General features: G+C 49.1%; 1 protein-coding gene across 2 annotated transcripts in view; it reads left to right on the forward strand.

Annotated features, from left to right (window-relative positions):
• Positions 1-16,908, forward strand: part of PPP4R3A (protein phosphatase 4 regulatory subunit 3A) — a 135,379-nt gene that overhangs the window by 40,513 nt on the left and 77,958 nt on the right. For both annotated transcript variants that reach the window (XM_030214551.1, XM_030214553.1), the window contains exon 4: positions 9,473-10,090. In XM_030214551.1, the coding sequence (XP_030070411.1) occupies positions 9,473-10,090 (618 nt within the window). The remainder of the gene's footprint in view (positions 1-9,472; positions 10,091-16,908) is intronic.

Here is a 16,908-nt window from a genome sequence, read left to right on the forward strand (position 1 = left end):
AAGATAGTCCCTGCTCAAAAGAGCTTACAATCTAAATCAGGACAAACGGACAAGATCAATAAGGATAAGGGAAGGACAGACAGAAGGACACAAGGATAAGATAAAAGTGATAAGTCAGGAGTAGAAAGCAGTATCAAACAGGTAGGCCTTTAGCCCGGATTTGAAGGCAGCCAGGGATGGAGCTAGACGTAATGGCTCAGGAAGTCTATTCCAGGCATAAGGTGCGGCGAGCCAGAGGACAGTGCCGGTTTGCCGCTGGATCTGGATGATCCCAGTGCGGTGAGGATTTTCCACCTCGATGAGCTGGCAGCGCTCATTTCGGACGCCTTGCAGGCCCTCTCGATTGATGATCCTGCCAAGGGCGAGGCCTCCTCTGGTAATCCGAGGATGGCGAGTACTAAGAAGCCTGCTCGAGCCTTTCCTGTGCATGACTCCATCCAAGAGCTTATTTCAGCTCAATGGTCTGAACCCGAAGGGCCTTTGAAAGTGGCCAAGGCTATGGGTCAGCTTTACCCTCTAAGTGAGGAGCACTTGGCCCCTTTGGGGATGCCTAAAGTGGATGCCTTGGTCATGGCGGTGACTAAGGACCACCCTCCCCGTAGAGGGAGGGGTTGCCCTGAAAGATATATAGGACCGGTGGCTTGAATCCGCGTTGAAACGGTCTTTTGAAATCTCGGGCCTCGCCTTAAGGGCGTGTATTTGCAGTTCCTATGCTGCCCGGGCCTGCCCTTTCTTGGTTACAACAGGCAGTGGAACAGCTCGCAGATGGGGCGGAGTCCCTCGCTGAGGTTGCACCACAGATGGAGTCGGCCCTGTCATTTTTGGCAGACGCCCTCCATGATATGGTCAGAGCTTCTGCTAAACAGAAGTCTGAGGCAGTTGCGGCCCGCCGCCTTCTATAGCATTGGGCGGCTGACATGGCCTCTAAGCACAGGCTGGTGAAGCTTCCCTTTAGGGGCCACCTGTTATTTGGAGAGGAGCTGGAGAAGATTGTGAAAGACCTGGGGGACCCTAAGCCCCAGCGCTTACTTGAGGATAGGCCAAGGCCTTCTTCCAAGGGTTCTGTGTGGCCCTCCTCTTCTAGACCTCGCTTCCATGAAGCTCGCAGGTATCGCCCGGGGCGCTCTGCTGAGGTTTCTCAACATGCCTGTTTTCAGCAGAGAAACTCCTCTCGCTCAGACAAGCGTTTCGCAGCGCGGTTCAAGACCTGGAGTTCAGGGACGGCCCCCTCAATGACGAGGCGCTGGTCCATTCCTCGATTCCTGCAGTAGGAGGACGTCTTTCCCTCTTTCTTGAGGAATGGACCAAGATTACCTCCGATCAGTGGGTCCTGGACCTGATCAGAGAAGGTTACTGTTTGGAATTCAGCGCCCCGGTGAGAGACGTGTTTGTGGAGCCCCGATGCGGTACTGCCGTCAAACGGGCGGCGGTAGAGGAGACCTTAGAAGTCTTGTTGCACCTTGGAGCAGTGATCCCTGTGCCTCCCGCCAAACACGGCTGCGGTCGCTACTCCATTTACTTTGTGGTGCCTCGAAAAGACGGGTCTTTCCGACCGATCCTCGACTTAAGGTCCGTCAACGAGGCACTACACAGTAACATAGTAAATGACGGCAGAAAAAGACCTGCATGGTCCATCCAGCCTGCCCAACAAGATAAACTCATATGTGCTACTTTTTGTGTATACCCTATTTTGATTTGTACCTGTCCTCTTCAGGGCACAGACCGTATAAGTCTGCCCAGCACTATCCCCGTCTCCCGCCACCGGCTCTGCCACCCAATCTCGGCTAAGCTCCTTAGGATTCATTCCTTCTGAACAGGATTCCTTTATGTTTATTCCACGCGTGTTTGAATTCTGTTACCGTTTTCATTTCCACCACCTCCCGCAGGAGGGCATTCCAAGCATCCACTACTCTCTCTGTGAAAAAATACTTCCTGACATTTTTCTTGAGTCTGCCTCCCTTCAATCTCATTTCATATCCTCTCGTTCTACCGCCTTCGCACCTCCGGAAAAGGTTTGTTTGCAGATTAATACTTTTCAAATATTTGAATGTCTGTATCATATCACCCCTGTTTCTCCTTTCTTCCAGAGTATACATGTTTAGGTCATCAAGTCTCTCCTCATACGTCTTGTAACGCAAATCCCTTACCATTCTCGTAGCTTTTCTTTGCACCGCTTCAATTCTTTTTACATCCTTCGCAAGGTACGGCCTCCAAAACTGAACACAGTACTCTAGGTGGGGCCTCACCAACGACATACAGGGACATCAACACCTCCTTTCTTCTGCTGGTCACACCTCTCTCTATACAGCCTAACAACCTTCTAGCTACGGCCACCGCCTTGTCACACTGTTTCGTCGCCTTCAGATCCTCAGATACTATCACCCCAAGATCCCTCTCCCTGTCCGTACCTATCAGATTCTCCCCGCCTAACACATACATCTCCCGAGGGTTTCTATTCCCTAAGTGCATCACTTTGCATTTCTTCGCATTGAATTTTAATTGCCAAACCTTAGACCATTCTTCTAGCTTCCTCAGATCCTTTTTCATGTTTTCCACTCCCTCCCGGGTGTCCACTCTGTTGCAGATCTTAGTATCATCCGCAAATAGGCAAATTTTACCTTCTAACCCTTCGGCAATGTCACTCACAAATATATTGAACAGAATCGGTCCCAGCACCGATCCCTGAGGCACACCACTACTCACCTTTCCCTCCGAGCGAATTCCATTCACCACCACCCTCTGCCATCTGTCCGTCAACCAGTTCCTAATCCAGTTCACCACCGGGTCCTATCTTCAGCCCATCCAGTTTATTTAAGAGCCTCCTGTGGGGAACCGTGTCAAAAGCTTTGCTGAAATCTAAGTAGATTACATCCATAGCTCGTCCCTGATTCAATTCTCCTGTCATCCAATCAAAGAACTCAATGAGATTCGTTTGGCACGATTTCCCTTTGGTAAAACCATGTTGTCTCGGATCTTGCAACTTATTGGCTTCCAGGAAATTCACTATCCTTTCCTTCAGCATCGCTTCCATTACTTTTCCAATAATCGAAGTGAGGCTTACCGGCCTGTAGTTTCCAGCTTCTTCCTTATCACCACTCTTGTGAAGAGGGACCACCTCCGCCGTTCTCCAATCCCTCAGAACCTCTCCCGTCTGCAAGGATATGTTAAACAAATCTTTAAGAGGACCCGCTAGAACCTCTCTGAGCTTCCTCAATATCCTGGGGTGGATCCCATCCGGTCCCATGGCTTTATCCACCTTTAGCTTTTCAAGCTGTTCATACACACTCTCTTCCGTGAACGGTGCTCTATCCACTTCAATCTCATTTGTACTTTTTGCAGTCCATCGCGGTCCTTCTCCATTTTCGCATGGAAACCCTGCGCTCCGTCATTGCGGCGGTACAGCCAGGAGAATTCCTCACGTCTCTGGACCTAAAAGAAGCTTACTTGCACATTCCTATTTGGCCCCCGCATCAACGGTTTCTCCGGTTTGCGGTGTTGGAAAAACATTTCCAGTTTCGGGCCTTGCCTTTTGTCCTCGCTATAGCTCCCCGCACCTTTTCCAAGGTTATGGTGGTAGTAGCTGCTTTTCTCAGGCGACAGGGTATCCGGGTTCACCCGTACCTCGACGACTGGCTCATCAGAGCGGATTCGGCAGGCAAAAGTTGTCTGGCCACAGCCAGAGTGGTCTCAGTACTGCAATCTCTAGGCTGGGTCGTCAATATACCCAAGAGTCATCTGACCCCCTCTCAGTCTCTCGAATATGTGGGGGTCCAGTTCGACACGGCCTCGGGGTTTGTCTTTCTACCCGACCAAAGGCGGTGCAAGCTTCAGAATCAGGTCTGTTTGCTCCTGCGGATGTGTCGCCCGCGAGCTTGGGACTTTGTCCAGCTGCTGGGGTCGATGACAGCCTCTTTGGAGGTAGTGCCATGGGCGAGAGCACTCTTGAGACCTCTGCAGATTGCCCTGCTTCAACGATGGTCTCCTATGTCCCAGGATTATCAATGCAGACTCACGTGGCTCCTTGTGGCCCGGCTCAGTGTGGAGTGGTGGCTCTCCGACAGCATGCTGCGGTGAGGAATGCCGCTGGCGCTTCCCTCTTGGTGCTTGGTGATAACCGATGCCAGCCTGGTCGGCTAGGGAGCACATTGCAAGGGAAGCTATGCCCAGGGTCTGTGGACACCCGCGGAATCGGGGTGCTCCATCAATTGCTTGGAACTGAGGGCGATATTCCAGGCTCTTCTGGCCTTTCACAAGACTGTAGAGGGGCTGGCTGTCAGAGTTCTGTCGGACAGCACGACAGCGGTGGCCTACATAAATCCACAGGGCGGCACTCGGTGCAGAGCACTGGCCGCGGAGGCCGCTCAGATTTGCCACTGGGCCGAGCTACACCTGCAGCTTCTGTCAGCAGCTCACATAGCAGGTCAGAGCAACGTGCAAGCCGATTTCCTAAGCAGGCATCACATTGACCCAGCGGAGTGAGAACTGGCAGACGAAAGTGTTTCTTCCGATCTGTGCCAAATGGGGAGCGCCCGTAGCGGATCTAATGGCGTTAAGCGCACATGCCAAAGTCCCATGCTTTTTCAGCAGACGGAGAGATCCTCGCTCGGCGGGGTTGGATGCCTTGGCTCAACCCTGGCCTCCGGGCCTCCTGTATGTGTTCCCTCCTTGGCCCTTGATAGGGCGAGTCCTCCTGCGAATTGGCTACATCAAGGAGTGGTGATTCTCATTGCCCCGGATTGGCCCAGGCGGCCGTGGTATGCGGACCTCCGGCGGATGCTAGTGGAGGCCCCTCTTCTTTTGCCTCTGGTACCGCACCTGTTGTTGCAGGGTCCGGTGACCATGGAGGATCCCTGCCGCTTTGGTCTTACGGCATGGCTCTTGAGAGGGCGCAATTGAGAGACAAAGGCTATTCTAACAAAGTCATCTCCACTCTCTTGCAGGCCTGCAAGCGGTCCACTTCCATTGCTTATGCTCGGATTTGGCGCCAGTTTGAGGTGTGGTGTGTTTCAAAGGCGATCACACCCACAAGGGCTACAGTCTCGCCGATACTGGATTTTTTTGCAGGATGGTTTGCAAAAAGGCTTGGCCTACAATTCCCTGCAAGTGCAAGTGGCAGCATGGACATGCTTTCGTGGGAAGGTCTCTGGCTTTTCCCTGGCCACTCATCTGGATGTTTCCAGATTTTTAAGAGGGGCACTCCTGAAGGCAGATGGAGCTAGCCATTCATAGAGCACTATGGTTTTTCAGTGTTCTCTATCTCCACCTGCTGGTAGGCAGACATAACCCATCAGTTAATGGATTCATCTGCTGTGACTAAAGGAAAGAAAATTACCAAGGTAAGAACCTAATTTTCCCGTCTCTACCATTTTGCCTGGCACCAACGTCAGGCTCACTGGCCTATCTCCTTTGGAACCTTTTTTAAAATTGGCGTTACATTGGCCACCCTCCAGTCTTCTGGTACAGTGCTTGATTTTAAAGATAAATTACATATTGCTAACAATAGTTCCACAAGTCCATCTTTCAATTCTATCAATACTCTGAGACAAATACCATCCTGTCCTGGCGATGTGCTACTGTTCAATTTTTCAAATTGTGCCATTACATCCTCCAGGTTTATAGAGATTTTATTCAGTTTCTCCTAGTCAACTTTGAATTCCATTTCTGGCATCGGTATCTCTCCCAAATACTCCTCAGTGAAGACTGAAGCAAAGACTTCATTTAATCTTTCCGCTATACCTTTGTCTTCCCTGAGTGCCCCTTTTACCTGTCTGTCATTTAGGGGTCCAACCGATTATTTTGCTGGCTGCTTGCTTTTAATATACCTAAGAGAGTTTTTACTATGTGTTTTTGCCTCCAGTGCAAAAGTCCCTCTTTGCCTTCCTTATCAGCGCTTTGCATTTGACTTGCCATTCCTTATGCTGTTTCTTATTATTTTCAGTTGGATCTTTCCATTTTCTGAAAGATTTTCTTTTAGCCCTAATAGCTTCCTTCACCTCACGTTTTAACCATGCAGGCTGTTGTTTGGTCTTCCTTCCTCCTTTTTTAATACACGGAATATATATGGCCTGGGTTTCCAGGATGGTATTTTTGAACAGCATCCACGCCTGACGGAAATTTTTAACCTTCACAGCTGCTCCTCTTTTTTGTTTGTTTGTTTTTCCCCTACCGTTCTCATTTTATCATAATCTCCTTTTTGAAAGTTAAATGCTAATGTATTGGATTTCCTCTGTGTACTTCAAAGCCGATATCAAATCTGATCATATTATGATCACTGTTATCAAGTGGCCCCGGCACCATTACCTCCTGCACCACATCATGCGCTCCACTAAGGACTAGGTCTAGAATTTTCCCTTCGCTTGTTGGCTCCTGTATCAGCTGCTCCATAAAGCAGTCCTTGATTTCATCAAGGAATTTTATCTCCCTAGCATGACCTGATGTCACATTTACCCAGTCAGTATCGGGTTAATTGAAATCACCCATTATTATTGTGTTGTCCAGTTTGTTAGCCTCCCTAATTTCAGATAACATTTCTACATCCATCTGTTCATCCTGGCCAGGTGGACAGTAGTACATTCTTATCAGTATCCTTTTCCCTTTTACACATGGAATTTCAATCCATAGGGATTCCAAGATGTGTTTTGTTTCCTGCAGAATTTTCAATGTATTTGATTCAAGGTCCTCCTTAACATACAATGCTACCCCTCAACCAATATTTAGTGCAATATATTCTGTTCCATCTTATTTCTTAGGCTTCTGGCATTCGCATATAGACATTTCAAACTGTTTGTTGTTCCTATTTACATCTTAGTAGTTGACAGTGTTAATTTGCAATCTTTTGTCTGGTTTTTATTTAAGGACACCTGATCTACTATGGTCTCTTTTGCAACCTTAGTATCGGGATATCCTATTTTCCCTGTTTTGGTTATATCGTTGAAAGATACCTTGTTCCGAACTAAGCATTTTTGAATGACTGTCGGCCTTCCCCCAGGTTCTAGTTTAAAAGCTGTTCTATCTCTCTTTTTTTTTTTAATGCCTATTCCAGCATGCCTATGCCACCCTGGTTAAGTTGGAGCCCATCCTTCCAGAATAGGCTCCCCCTTCCCTAGAATGTTGCCAGATTCCTTACAAATCTCCTCCCTGCACCATCGCCTCATCCACGCATTGAGACTCCGGAGCTCTTCCTTTCTCTTGGCCCCTGCACTTGGAACGGGTAGCACTTCAGAAAATGCTACCCAGAGTTTAAATTTGGCTCCCAGAGCCTCTCTCCCACATTTTTCTATGTAATTGTATCCACATGTACCAAGACAGCCAGCTCCTCCCCAGCACTATCTAAAATCCTATCTAGGTGACGCGTGAGGTCTGCCACCTTCGCACCAGGCAGGCAAGTGACCAGGCGATCCTCACATCCAGGGGCGTAGCCAGCCTTCCGTGGGGGAGGGGTCCAGAGTCCGGGGGGAGTGGGCACATTTTAGCCCTCCCCCCGGCGGCGCCCCCCCCCCCCCCCCCCACCGCCGACATTGCCGCGAACCTGCCGCCGCTGCAGCCTACCTTTACTTTTGCTGGCGGGGGATCCCACTCCCCGCCAGCCGACGTCTTCTTCTCAGTCGCTTCCTGCTCTTCAATTTGTTTGCTGACGTCCTGCATGTAACGTGCAGGACGTCAGACTCAGAGAACAGAACTGTTCTCTGAGTCTGACGTCCTGCACGTACAATTACGTGCAGGACGTCAGCAAACAAATTGAAGAGCAGGAAGGACTGAGAAGACGTCGGCTGGCGGGGAGTGGGATCCCCCGCCAGCAAAAGTAAAGGTAGGCGGCGGCGGAGGCGGGTTCGCCGGGAGGGGGGTCCTGGGGTGAATCTGCGGGGGCCCCGGCCCCCTCAGGCCCCACGTAGCTACGCCACTGCTAACATCCAGCATTCACCCAGCTATCTACATGCCTAATGATCAAATCACCAACTACAACAGCAATCCTAACCTTTCCCTCCTGGACAGTACCAGATCTAGTGTTGCTCCTTCTTCCCTTGTAGGTTCCGTCACCATTTGTCTGAACAGATCACTTTGAAAGGCATTCACTTTCTTTCTTTCCAATTCTGCAGATGGAATTTTGCAGTCCGCATGTGGTAGATTGAAATCTCCTAGCAACAATATTTCCCCTTTCTTTCCCATCTTTTGAATATCTACAACCAGATCTTTATCAAGCTGCTCCGATTGTCTGAGATCTATAGACAACATTCATGTAGTTAGAGGTTCTATCTTCTCTTTCCAAGTTGATCCATATTGCTCTTTCCTTTCTCCAGGTCCCCTGCATTTCAGTTGCTTTGATATTGTTTCTCACATAGGAGCTGCTACTCCACTTTTTCCACCATTGCTGTCCTTCCTAAATAGTAGCCCAGTATGCTTGCATACCATGCATGGGAGTCATTGATTCATTTATCTGTGATGGCAACAGTATTTAAATCTGCCTCTAACATCTGGGCTTGCAGATCATTAATTTTGTTGGTTAGACTGTGAGCGTTTGTGGTCTTTACTTTCCAGCTACATTTTGGTGGCAGTCTCCTCTTCCCATTTCCCTCCCTTCCAATTTCTTCTGCTTTTTGGGCTGTCGAAATTTGGGAGCCTGTGCTAGTTTCCCTGCTGGAAGCCTTTTTCAATTTCTCATAAGGTCTAATTCTTACATTTCAAAGTGCATCAAAAACAATCTACTTGTTTCTCTGGTGATACTGGGCTACAAATGGGTGCACTGATATGACCTACCATATGGTGTACTTTTGTTTTCCTTTTGCTGATGAACACCTAAAAACAAATGTTTGTTTGCTTATGTTCCATCAGACCCTTTACTTTGCCTTTAAAAGGAAAAGGGAAATGCCAAGGGGAAAGACTTTATCTTGAAGTAAATCTAATCTAATGTATTCATGGTATTTCTATACCACCTTTTCCCTAAACATACTGTCTGAAGCAGTTAAGATTGTAGAACAAAAAATTAGAGTAAATCTCAAAAACTTTCTGAAATGGATATGTTTTCAAAATGTTTCAAAACAAAGAATAAGAGGCACAAGTCTTAGTAGACATAGGTATTATATTTCAAGTATGTGCAGATCTATGAGAGAGAGAAGTTTCTAAAATCTTCTTAACACGAATTGCTTTGAAAGAAGAAAAAATTAACATACAGTTTTATATTTGTCAGTAAGCTTTAAGTCCTTTATGAAAATGCACCAAATTAAGAAAATCTTTTGGAATTAGCTTATAGAAAATCTTAAAACCAAAGCACGCTATTTTAATGCAGTGGAACACAATGTAGTTCCTTCAAAAGGGAAGTAATATGATCAAACTTAGGTCTATGAAAAATCAGATGAGCAACTGTTTTCTGAACCATCTATAGTTTCTTCAATAGGAAATTGGTTTACAAAACTAAAAGAAATTCATAGGCGAACAACATATACACACATAGTAATATTTTTATTTGTTTTACTAGGTGCAGGGAAAAGATCCTTCTGTGGATATTACTCAGGACCTGGTGGATGAATCTGAAGAAGAACGTTTTGATGACATGTCATCACCAGGTCTAGAACTGCCATCTTGTGAGTTGAGTAGACTAGAGGAAATTGCAGAAGTTGTTGCATCTTCTTTGCCATCACCATTACGTCGTGAAAAACTCGCACTAGCACTGGAGAATGAGGGCTATATAAAAAAGCTCTTAGAACTTTTTCATGTGTGTGAGGATTTGGAAAACACTGAAGGACTACACCATTTGTATGAAATAATCAAAGGAATATTCCTATTGAATCGAACTGCACTTTTTGAAGTCATGTTTTCTGAAGATTGCATAATGGACATAATTGGATGCTTAGAGTATGACCCTTCTTTATCAGAACCACGGAAACACAGGGAATTTCTGACAAAAACTGCAAAGTTTAAAGAAGTGATTCCTATATCGGATCCAGAACTGAAGCAAAAAATACATCAAACATATAGAGTGCAGTACATTCAAGATATGGTCCTACCCACCCCCTCAGTATTTGAAGAAAATATGTTGTCAACACTTCACTCCTTCATCTTTTTTAATAAAGTGGAAATAGTTGGTATGTTGCAGGTAAGCCTGTTAATATTTATTTTAGGAAAATGAACATTTGCATACTGCGAAGATATGTGCTCTTTTACATTTAATAGTAATGTAGGAATGGTAAAATCACTCAGTTGGAAAACTTATTGGTACTTTTTCATCTCTTGAATTATATACAAACCTGATTGTATGTCTTCACTCACATCTTCCACCTCTTCTCTCTCCAGCTGCTGCCTCCCTCACTTCTGCTCCTTTCTGCCATCAGCTGCCAAAACTCTTCCTACTGCTGTCATTCCTTCTTTCTCCCTCAAATGTTATTAATCATATCCTACAGAAAATATATTCTAGGTGGAGAACTATAAGCAGGCATGCTTACTATTTCCTTGTTGAATATTGAAGGCTTCATGTATAAAGTCCCTTGTTTTCTGCTTCTATCCTTCCTTAGCATCAGCTCCACTGTTCTGCGTAAGTGGGTGTTATTCCCTGCTACCAGCAGATGGAGGTAGAGAAAGCTGAGTTTTACCAGTGACCTCACCGGTACTAGGGGGTGGTGCTCCCGGAAAGATCCAGTATTTTCTCTGCCTCCAGCAGATGGTTGGTCATACTGTCTGGTGCTCCTGTCCCAGATCTCAGCTCTGCTGGCCACGGCACACAGTTGTCTAAGGGCCGCTTCTAGCTCATCCAGTCTCTGGCCTTGACCTGGCTGAGAGCAGAGCTTGGCTCCGCTGCTACCAGTCATGCTTCTTAGCATCCATTGAGTAAGGCTTGTGGCTCATGGTCCCCATCCCTGCACCCCTTCTGTTTGGGTGTACTTCCCCCGGGCTCACCTGCAGGGTTTAAAAAAAAATTAATAAAGCATGGCTTGCTTTATCCCTGCCGTATGTCTTTCCCTCATGGCCCATGATCAGTTGGGTGCTGTGGAAGATTTATCAAGAATCCATTTGTGATGATGCTGGTAGCCTCAGGTTAGCATAACACAGTCTGCAGGGCCAACCTAATTCATTTGATAGCAGGGTTCCCACTGCAATTACTGTGGGGTGCAAGTCTTCCATGTCAGGTTAATTCTCATGGACCATCCAGATCTCTTCTGTCTTACAACTTGGTCTTTGAGAGGGTTTGTATGAAACATAAGGGCTACTCAACATTTATCGTTGCCACCCTACTGAGGGCTTGCATGAGCTCAACATCATTAACATATGTTCGGGTTTGGTATGTGTTTTGAACAGTGGTGTAGAGAGTGGCGGCATTCGCCTAGTGAGCAGATGTCTCTTCTATTTCTTAGCCTGGTCTTTTTTCAGCCGTAATATGATAGGCATCTTATTGGTGCATACTCGTCTCTCATTTTCTGTGAGGAGTCGAACATATCCATCCTCTGGTCCATCTGGTAGTACAACAGCGGAGAGAAGATACGCTGCATCAGAATGAATATGTCAAACAATTTAAGAGGGCATAAGCACGAGGTTCTCCTTGACAAAGCTGATAAAGTGAAACGGGACCCCGTCGGAAGATAAAGAAAAGTGCTATATGTTGAATAACTTTTTGAAATATATAAAAATCTTTAAAAATATATATATAAAAAGAAAAAAAACAAAGCGTTCAATCAACACAATGGAGTTTTTGAGCCAATGAAGAACCTAGTCCTCGTGAGTCACATGACATTCAGTGACCGGGGACAAACGGAGGCTTTCCTCCATTAATCATATTAATGAAAGAGTATCACAGAGCTGCATCCACTAGCTAGATATTGAACAGAGTTTCTTTGAGTGGTTGAGTCCCTTTTGATTTAAAGCCATCTGGTAGTAGTAGCACAATTAAATCTTAATGTAGTCATAAATGTATTAGTAGGACCTCCATTTGAATTGTTGCAGCACACAGTGGTGAATGGCCTGCCTTTGAAGACAGTCTTCCTGCTAGATATTTGCTCTGCTGGTGAGTGAGTTCAAGCCCTCTTTTGTGGGAATCCATACTTGTCTTTTTCTAGTTGATTCGGTATCTATATGCATGGTGCTCTTCTTGACCAAGGTGGCATCTTCCTCAGTCCATCTCCTTGCCAGCCTTTTCCAAGGAGCAGAAGGATGAGGCAGTGAAGACGTTACAGATTGAATGGTTGCAGGCTACAGATTACTTCTGGAAGGCCATCAGGCTGTTCAGCAGATTGCGAATCAGGGATGCATTTTCAAAATCATCCTTGGCACATGGATTATAGGAGTGACTGAGTCGCGTACCTTCTGAATTGGAGGATTATACCAAATGACTCTCTGGTGCATTCTATGAGGTCACAGGCAACACTTTAAGTGGAGGTCTGAGCTGTGGACTTGGAAGATATTTGTAGAGCAGAAACATGGTCCTCATTGTAGAAAGACCTTAGGAAATTGGAAGACTGGGCATCCAAATGGCAGATGAAATTTAATGTGGACAAATGCAAGGTGATGCACATTGGAAAGAATAATCCGAATCACAGTTCCATATCATCAAGCTGATCAATCCATAGACTGGTGGGTTGTGTCCATCTACCAGCAGGTGGAGATAGAGAGTAAACTTTTGCCTCCCTATATGTGGTCATGTGCTGCCGGAAACTCCCCAGTATGTTCTCTATCTCAGCAGGTGGTGGTCACACACAGCAGCAGCTCTGGCTAGGCCTCCAAGCCTAATTTTTAGGTTTTGTTGAGTGCCTGGGGTTGAGGGCTCTTCTTGAGCAAGTGCAAACCTGGTGGCGCCAGGTCCCTCCTTTTCTCCCCCCTCCCGCTGGCTCCGTTAAAAAAAAAAAAAAAAAATTTTGACGTCCTTTAAAGACGTTTATTTTCGACGTTTATATAAACGTTTATTGCAGCTACTCACTGGGACACCAGGTCGTTACAGCTCGGAGCAAGAAGCAGGTAATTTTTACCTTTTTATAGCGGGCAGGGGGTTCCCCGATCGATCTCCACGTGGCCTATGGCGTCGGAGGGCGAGGGCGCGAAGAATCGCTCCCCGGACCGCGTGTGCGCTTCTAGCGGGGATGCAGGGGTCTTAAAGTCTGATTCGCCCTTCTTGGGGGTCAGTTCGGAGACCGGTCAGTGTCCCGGTTCTCCCTCCGGCGCGGTGGTTTTTCCCACCATAAACACCCATCCCCCGCTGCTCGCCTCCGCCATCTTGGCCGGCCACTCTGCTCGGACGGCTTCTTCTTGGACCGCCCTTGAGCTGGGAGACGTTAATGCCTTGGCCGCCCTTGATTTGGGCGACGGCAAAAAGGCGGCTAAAATTAAGCACCGTTCTTCCCGCGCGGCTCCTTCGCGGAGTGTCGCGCCGGACGCCATCTTGGATGCGCAGCATGTTTCTTTCCCGCTCTTGCGAGCGCCGGTTGAGGGTGCGTCTAGGGCTGTGGCCCAGGCTGCTGAAGTGCACAGTCTGGGGGGTTTCTCCCCCGAGTTTATTTTGCTGCTGCATCAGGCTTTTCTTATGCAAAACGCTGCCCCTGCCCCCTTGTCCAATAAAGGGATTGAGGCCTCCGGAAATAAACGCCCTCGGGTGGATTCCCAGGCCTTAGAGGACTTTGTCTCCTCGGATGTAGATGAGGGCAGCGTATCTGAGTTCTCCCAACGGTCCTTTGGGGATTCCTTGGAGGAGACGGATTCCCGCTCGGATGGAGCGGATGACCCCTCTGCAGCGCGGATTTTTCGCTCAGAGGATTTGCCCAACCTGTTAATGCAGGCCATGGGCATTTTGAAGATTTCCTCTCCGGAGGATGTCTCTCCCTCAGCCCCTGTTGGCTCCGCCATTATGCTGGGGACGAAGCGCCCGCCTAGAACCTTCCACGTGCATGATGCCATGCACACCTTAATTTCGGCTCAATGGGATGTCCCGGAAGCGAGCCTCAAAGTGGCTAGGGCTATGTCCCGCCTCTATCCTTTGCCTGAAAGTGAACGTGAGACCTTTATTTGGCCTACCGTGGATTCTTTAATCACTGCGGTGACTAAGAAAACGGCGTTGCCGGTGGAAGGTGGCACGGCCCTAAATGACGCCCAAGATAGAAGATTGGAGGCGGCCTTAAGGTCGTCCTTCGAGGCGGCTGCTTTAAGTTTGCAGGCCTCAGTTTGCGGCTCCTATGTGGCCAGGGCGTGCCTGACGATTGTACAGCGGGCTTCCCCCTCGGATCCTTCCTTGAGGGCTGATTGGCCGGCCCTGGAATCGGGCTTGGCTTATTTGGCAGACTTACTGTATGATGTCTTGAGAGCCTCAGCTAAAGGTATGGCTCAGACAGTCTCTGCGCGGCGGTGGCTATGGCTGAAGCATTGGTCTGCGGACCACGCCTCTAAGTCCCGCCTGGCTAAGTTGCCTTTTAAAGGCAAGCTGCTCTTTGGGGTCGAGCTGGACAAAATAGTGACCGATCTCGGCACGTCTAAGGGCAAGAGGTTACCAGAGGCCAGGGCTCGGACTAGTGCTCGCCCCGGTAACTCCAGAGGACGGTTTCAAGAGGTCCGTCGGTACCGCCCGGGCAAGTCGGGCTCCTCTGCCTCCTCTTCCTTCAAGAGGAACTTCTCCCCCAAGCAGCATTCCTTTCGCAGTGACCGCCGTCCAGGAGGTACGTCCTCCGGTCCTCCCCCAGGGTCTCGTACCCAATGACGGGGTCTTGGTCCATGGCCCAGTGCAGATTGGAGGACGCCTGTCCTCGTTTCTGGGCGAGTGGACCAGAGTAACTTCAGACGCTTGGGTGCTGGAAGTCATCAGAGACGGCTAGAAGCTAGAGTTCTGCCGACCCTTAAGAGACGGGTTTGTACTCCCTCCCTGCAAGTCTCCGGTCAAAGCTGTGGCAGTGCAGCAGAACTTGGAAAATCTGATCCGCCTGGGTGCGGTTGTTCCGGTGCCAGAAAATCAGCTTGGCAAGGGACGTTACTCCATTTACTTTGTGGTTCCAAAGAAAGGAGGTTCTGTACGGCCTATCCTCGACCTCAAAGGGGTCAATCGCGCCTTGAAAGTTCGGCACTTTCGCATGGAGACTCTCCGCTCTGTTATAGCGGCAGTGAAGGCAGGGGAGTTCCTGGCATCCTTGGACATCAAGGAAGCGTACCTGCATATTCACATCTGGTCTCCTCATCAACGCTTCCTGCGTTTTGCAGTACTGGGCCGACACTTCCAGTTCAGAGCCCTCCCGTTCGGGTTGGCTACTGCTCCGCGGACCTTCTCCAAAGTAATGGTGGTCATCGCGGCCTTCCTGAGAAAGGAAGGAGTACAAGTCCATCCTTATCTGGACAACTGGTTGATCCGAGCCCCCTCTTATGCAGAGTGTGGCAAGGCTGTGGACCGGGTGGTTGCTCTTTTGAGCTCCCTGGGATGGATCATCAACTGGGAGAAAAGCCAGCTGCGCCCGACTCAGTCCCTGGAGTATCTGGGAGTTCGATTCGACACCCAAGTGGGCAGAGTGTTCCTGCCAGACAATCGGATTGTCAAACTTCAGGCTCAGGTGGACCAGTTCCTAGTAGCCTCTCCGCTTCGGGCTTGGGACTATGTGCAGCTGTTGGGCTCTATGACGGCCACGATGGAAGTAGTGCCCTGGGCCAGGGCTCATATGAGACCACTACAACACTCTCTGCTGCAGCGCTGGACTCCGGTGTCGGAGGATTATGCTGTGCGCCTTCCCTTGGACCCAGCAGTGCGCAAGGCGCTGAGCTGGTGGTTGCAGACAGACAAGTTGTCTGCAGGGATGCCTCTCGTGACCCCGGAGTGGATTGTTGTCACGACGGACGCCTCTTTGACGGGCTGGGGAGCCCACTGCTTGGGAAGGACAGCGCAGGGGCTCTGGTCTCCTGCAGAGGCAAAGTGGTCTATCAACCTCCTGGAACTCAGAGCCATTTGGTTGGCGCTTTTGGAGTTCATCCCGGTACTGGCGTTGAAGCCAGTACGGGTCCTGTCGGACAATGCCACGGCTGTGGCCTATGTCAACCGCCAGGGAGGTACCAAGAGCGCCCCTCTAGCCAAGGAGGCCATGAATCTATGCCAGTGGGCGGAAGCGAACCTGGAACAGCTGTCAGCGGCTCACATTGCCGGAGTCATGAATGTCAAGGCGGACTTTCTCAGTCGCCATACCTTGGATCCCGGAGAGTGGCAGCTATCTGCTCAGGCGTTCTTGGACATCACGAAGCGCTGGGGCCAGCCGAGCCTAGATCTGATGGCGTCATCGGCCAATTGCCAAGTGCCGCGCTTTTTCAGCAGAGGACGGGACCCTCGATCCCTGGGAGTAGATGCTCTTCTCCAACAGTGGCCGACACAAGAGCTTCTCTATGTGTTCCCGCCCTGGCCCATGTTGGGCAGGGTGCTAGACCGGGTGGCAAAGCATCCGGGCCGGATAATCCTGGTGGGTCCGTACTGGCCCAGACGTCCCTGGTATGCGGACTTGATCAGGCTCTCAGTCGACGATCCTCTGCGGCTGCCAGTGGAGCAGGGCCTGTTGCATCAGGGTCCCGTGGTGATGGAGGATCCCTCCCCCTTTGGTCTTACGGCCTGGCTATTGAGCGGCAGCGTCTGAGAAAGAAGGGCTTCTCAGACAAGGTCATCGCCACTATGCTGAGAGCGAGGAAGCGCTCTACTTCTACTGCTTACGCCAGGGTTTGGCGTACCTTTGTAGCGTGGTGTGAAGCAGGCTCACTTTCTCCCTTCACTGCTCCAATTTCTTCAGTGTTGGCGTTCCTGCAAGAAGGTCTGGAGAAAGGCCTGTCGCTCAGTTCCCTTAAAGTCCAGGTAGCGGCTCTGGCTTGCTTCAGGGGCCGCCTGAAGGGTGCTTCCCTGGCTTCGCAGCCAGATGTGGTGCGCTTTCTCAAGGGAGTTAATCACCTGCGCCCTCCTCTGCACTCAGTGGTGCCTGCGTGGAATCT

The sequence above is a fragment of the Microcaecilia unicolor genome, chromosome 9 (genome assembly GCF_901765095.1).
Source record: "Microcaecilia unicolor chromosome 9, aMicUni1.1, whole genome shotgun sequence".
Lineage (NCBI taxonomy): Eukaryota > Metazoa > Chordata > Amphibia > Gymnophiona > Siphonopidae > Microcaecilia > Microcaecilia unicolor.